The following is a 5,545-nucleotide window of genomic DNA, read 5'->3' as shown; positions in this document are numbered from 1 at the left end:
TCAAGAATTAGTTACTGGTAAAATTGCTGGTGTTGTAGTGACATCTGCTGGAGGTGCTCCTGGTGATGGACAAAATATTTTAATTAGAGGAAATAGTTCTTTATCATTAAATGCACAACCGTTGTATGTAGTTGATGGAGTTCCGTTAGCAGATACAAACGTTGGAGGTTCTCGTAACCCTATTGATTTCTTGAATCCAAATGATATTGAAACAATGACAATATTAAAGGATGCTTCTGCTACAGCTATTTATGGTTCTCGTGCTGCAAATGGTGTTGTATTAGTAACAACAAAGAAAGGAAAAGGAAAAGGTTTTAGATATAGTTACAATTCAACGACGTCAATTTATCAACCTGAAGGATATATTGATATGATGAATGCAAATCAATTTCGTGAACTAGTAAACCAAGTTGGTACTACAGCTGAAATTGCTAGATTAGGAAATGCAAATACAGATTGGCAAAGAAAAATATACAAAACAGCTGCTGGTTTTGACCATAATTTTAGTGCTACAGGAAACATTGGTGGTAATATGCCATCTCGATTTTCTGTTTCTAATACAAATCAAGATGGTATATTAAGAGGAGATAATATCAATCGTACAACTTTGTCGATGAATTTGAATCCTACTCTATTAGATAAACATTTACGTTTTGAAATTAATGCTCGTGGTTCTTACATCGAAAATCAATTTGCAAATAGAGATGCAATAGGTTCTGCATTGGAATATGATCCTACACAACCAGTATATTCTGGAGCTAATATTTTTGGTGGCTATCATACATGGATGGATGGAGCTGTAAAACATAATTTAGCCCCTGTCAATCCTGTTGCATTAATCAATGAAGTTGATGACACATCAGAAATACGACGTTTTGTTGGTAATGCTAAAGTAGATTATAATCTACATTTTTTACCTTCTGTTACTGCAACTGTTAAATGTTGGATACGATTATCAATTTAATGGTTCGTAAAATAAATCTTGCTAATTTAACCTAGGCATAGCTAATTGGAATGGTTCTAAAACATCGTTTAATAATGAGTTTTATAATAAATTATTTGATGCATATTTAACTTTTGATAAAGATTTCGGAAAACATAACGTAAAAGTTATGGGAGGATATAGCTATCAATATTTTAATACGTATCAATATAATTTTGACGGTCTATTAAAAGAACAAAATGCAGAACAATATGAGTTTTATTCTAGAGATCAAAGTACTTTATTATCATATTACGGACGTTTAAATTATAGTTTTGATAACAAGTATATTTTAACAGCTACAATGAGAGCTGATGCTTCTTCAAAATTCAAAAAAGATAATCAGTGGGGGTATTTCCCTTCTGCAGCATTTGCTTGGAACATTTCAAAAGAAGAATTTTTGAAAGGAAGTACAGTTATAAATGATCTTAAATTCCGTGAAGGTTTGGACAAGTGTAATGTAGCTGTTTAAAATAACTTTAATATTTAACCCACGTTATTCAAATTTCACAAAGCTACTCTGCAAATTATCAATTTGGTTCTACATTTTACCAAACTTTACCGTCCCACAGCCTTTTAATTGGAGATTTGAAAATGGGGAAAGTTTCTAAACATTCAATATTGATTAGATTTACTCTTTATTTAAAATAGAATTTATGGTTACAGTAGACGTTTTATAGTAAAAAACAAAGGATTTAATAGCTAGTGTTATATGTAGATCCATTCTATTAATTTTGAAATATGATCGATAAAAATATCGGTGATATGGAAAACAAAGGAATTGAATTTAGTATTAATTCAGATATCGTTAAATCAAAAGATTTTGATTGGTCATTTGGTTACAACATTGCATTTAATGATAATAAAATCACCAAACTACCAACTGATAATTTGACTGGAGGTATTGATGGAGGAACAGGAAATAATATTCAAATACAAAGAGAAGGAGAAGCGCCTTTTAGTTTCTATGTTTACAAACAAATATATGATGCTAATGGAAAACCTATTGAAGGTGCATACGAAGATTTGAACGGTGATGGTATAATAAACGAAAAAGATAGATACATCCATAAAAGTCCTTTTGCTAAAATCACAATGGGATTAAATACTAGTTTTAGATATAAAAATTGGGATTTATCTGCTACTGCACGTGTTAGCTTAGGTAACTATGCTTACAATAATGTAGCCTCTTCAAAAGGATATAGTAGAAAAGCAACAGGAAATGGTCAAAATTTCTTAACGAATGTACATACTGATTATTATAAAACAGGATTTACAAATATTACTGAAACAAACCTATTGAGCGATCACTTTATAGAAGATGCATCTTTCTTCCGTATTGATAATATTACATTAGGGTACAATCTAAAACAAGCTATAAAAGGAATGGATGTACGCTTTTATGGAGCTGTACAAATGTAGCTGTTTTCACCAAAATTATTAAATGGATTAATCCATGAAATGTACATAGGAATTATAATAATTTTTATCAAAGACCTAAGAACCAGAACGTATTGTTACTTTGGTCTTAATTGTTAATTTTTAATTGATTATGAAAAAAAAATTACAATATCTAATATATAGTATGCACTATTTAGCATTTTTCCTTTCTTTTGTCATGCATGACTCTTAGAACTTAATGGCCAACGATCCTAATACTTATTACAGAATTTGATTGTATTCAAGGATCCTTCTTCTGCAAAATTAGCTTTAGGGCAAAAGTATATGCTTCTTTAGCTTTAACAGGTCAAAAGGACCTGATGGGCAAGGTGATATACAAGGAATAGATGAAGGAACGTTCTCAATATTCGCGTTTATTATTTTATTTAAACGAATTAACTACAGACCAAGCTATAATAGGATGGGGAGATCCAGGAATTCCTAATTTACATGATATATCTTGGGGTTCTAATAATACTTTTATACAAGCTATGTATTATCGTTTAGCTCAAACAGTTTCTTTTTCTAATTCATTTATTGTAAATGCTGAAAAATTAGCTGAAACAGATCAAGAAGTAAAAAGCTATATAGCCGAAGCTCGCTTTATTCGTGCTTATGCTTATTATAATCTTATAGATCTTTATGGAAATGTTCCTTTAGTCACAAAAATTTCATCAGAATTACCACAACAGAGTAATCGTAAAGAAATATTCAATTTTATTGAAAATGAGTTAAAAGCAATTGAAGAAGAACTAAAAACAGGTAAAGGAAATGAATATGGTCGTGTAGACAAAGTCGCAGCCGAAGCATTATTAGCACGTTTATATCTGAATGCTGAAACTTGGATTGGTGAAGCTAAGTATACTGAAGCTATTACATATGCTAAATTAGCTATGCAGTCTCCATATAAAATAAATACGAATGATACTAATAAAAATGGTTCTGCTTATGATGAATTATTTTTAGCGGATAATGATACAAATGGAGCACAAGATGAAGCTATTTTTACTTTAAATTTTGATGGTGCTAATTCTCGTACATACGGTGGATCTACATTTATAGTAAAAGCTTCTATTGGAGGAAATATGAAAGCTCCTGACTTTGGTGTGAATGGTGGTTGGGGAGGTCCTCGTACAACAAAAGCCCTTGTAGAACAATTTTCTAGTTCTATTTCTGCTACAAATCAAAATGGAGAGCCAACAGCTTGGAAAGATAAAAGAGCAATGTTTTTTAGTGGGTCATTCTTCGAAATAAATAATGTAGGTACATTTACAGATGGTTATGCTGTCGCAAAATGGTCTAATAAAAGAGCTGATGGTGCTGTAACAAGAGATGCTACTGGAGAATATGTTGACACAGATATACCAGTCATTCGTTTAGCTGAAGTTTACCTAAATTATGCAGAAGCTGTCCTAAGAGGTGGAGCTGGAGGAGACAGAGCTACTGCTCTAAGTTTAATTAACGAATTACGCACTAGAGCATACGGAAATACAAGTGGAAATATTACAGACTCTCAATTAAATTTAGATTTCATTTTAGATGAGAGAGCAAGAGAAATGTATTGGGAAGGTACTCGTCGTACAGATTTGATTCGTTTTAACAAGTATACATCAAATTACAATTGGCCATTTAAAGGTGGAGCTGCAAATGGGACATCGTTCCAGCTACAAGAGCACTATTCCCTATTCCAAACAATATTATTGTAATTAACCCTAATCTAAATCAAAATCCAGGTTACTAAGATGAGAAAATTAATTAAATATATTTCGTTAGCTTGTGCAAGTGTATTTGCACTAAGTTCATGTAATGATGATGAAGATTTATTAAAAGTTAATCCATCTACATTTATTGCCCCTAAAATTGAAATTACAAATTCTGATCCAATTACTCTATCGGAAGAAAATGCAACAGAAACTGCTATTTCATTTAAGTGGTCTGCCGCAGATTATGGTATAGCAACAGTTCCTAAATACGAATTACAATTAGATAAAAAAGGAAATAATTTCAAAGAACCTAAATCAATTGCAACTATATCTGAAACTGTATATAACATTACTGTTAAAGAATTAAATAACGTAGCAACAACTTTAGGATTAATTCCTGGTACTGCAGAAGATTTAGAATATCGAGTTATTTCATCAATTGGTACTCACGAATCAGAAGTATTAATTTCTGATGTTGTATCAATTAACGTTACTACGTATAAACCTAAAGGAGATCCTGTTTTATATTTAGTTGGTGGTGTACAAAGTTACTATGGTAAAAATAACTGGAATGCTGGAGATGGTCTTAAAATGAGATACATAGGAGATGGCACTACAAAAGTATTTGAAGCTTATGTTAAAGTAGGTCAAAATGATGGAATTAAATTTATAGGACAAACAACAGACTTTAATCCTGATAACTATGGTACTTCTAATGGAGCTCAGAATGGTCAGCTAGAAAATTCTGGTTCTTCTGGAGATGTGAAAATCGCAGAAACAGAAGGTGATGGTCTATATTACGTACAAGTTGATATAGATAAGCTTACATATAAATATGTAAAAATGAATTGGGGAATTATAGGTGATGCAACACCTAACGGATGGGACAATTGAACATGCTTTAAAACTATTAACTGATAATGTTTTTGAATTAACAACTAATTTGAAAGTGGTGATTAAAAATTGATCAAAAAATTTCTGGAATAAATCTATAATTGAGATTGGAAACTTCAATTCGGAATAGTGCCGTACACAGCTTATGATAATGGAGGACCAAACTTTAAGGTTAGTTCAAAAGAGACTACTATAAAAGTAAAAATTAATTATGATGGTATAACAGAATTAGAAGGGTTATAATTTTCATAATAAAAAATCACATAATCATAAAAGCCATTAAAATTCATTTTTTAATGGCTTTTTTTTCAAAATCACACACAAAATGAAAAAAACTTTATCTATTATTATGTTGCTTTTTATAATTTATATAAAAGCACAAATTAGTACTACTCCTACTATATTAGAACAGAACTTACCTGCGACTATTTTTTTTGATAAAAATGGAACTGGATTAGAAAACTATTCTGGTAATATTTATGCGCATACTGGAATTACAATAGATGGCGTAGAATGGCAAAATACA

General features: G+C 30.9%; 2 protein-coding genes across 2 annotated transcripts; both read left to right on the top strand.

The window, feature by feature from the left end:
• Positions 1-131: 131 nt before the first annotated feature.
• Positions 132-1,454, top strand: LOC119664986 (tonB-dependent receptor SusC-like; the record flags this gene model as incomplete). Its single annotated transcript, XM_038074323.1, has 2 exons — positions 132-941; positions 1,000-1,454. Coding segments are annotated over 2 exons (1,265 nt in total), but the record flags the coding sequence as incomplete, so codon positions are not given.
• Positions 1,455-2,769: 1,315 nt separating this feature from the next.
• LOC119664985 (starch-binding protein SusD-like) lies at positions 2,770-4,128 on the top strand. The gene has a single exon (XM_038074322.1). It carries the CDS (start codon positions 2,770-2,772, stop codon positions 4,126-4,128), a length of 1,359 nt encoding a protein of 452 aa, XP_037930250.1.
• The last annotated feature ends 1,417 nt before the right edge of the window (positions 4,129-5,545 follow it).

The sequence above is a fragment of the Teleopsis dalmanni genome, unplaced genomic scaffold (assembly GCF_002237135.1).
Source record: "Teleopsis dalmanni isolate 2A unplaced genomic scaffold, ASM223713v2 unscaffolded_contig_3151, whole genome shotgun sequence".
Classification (NCBI taxonomy): Eukaryota; Metazoa; Arthropoda; class Insecta; order Diptera; family Diopsidae; genus Teleopsis; species Teleopsis dalmanni.
The sequence above is the reverse complement of the archived record's forward strand: the minus strand, read 5'-3'. Positions and strand labels throughout refer to the sequence as shown.

What these genes read in the sequence shown, in the direction of transcription:
- LOC119664985 (XM_038074322.1), top strand. Translation starts at nt 2,770, where the DNA reads ATGAAGGAACGTTCTCAATATTCGCGTTTATTATTTTATTTAAACGAA.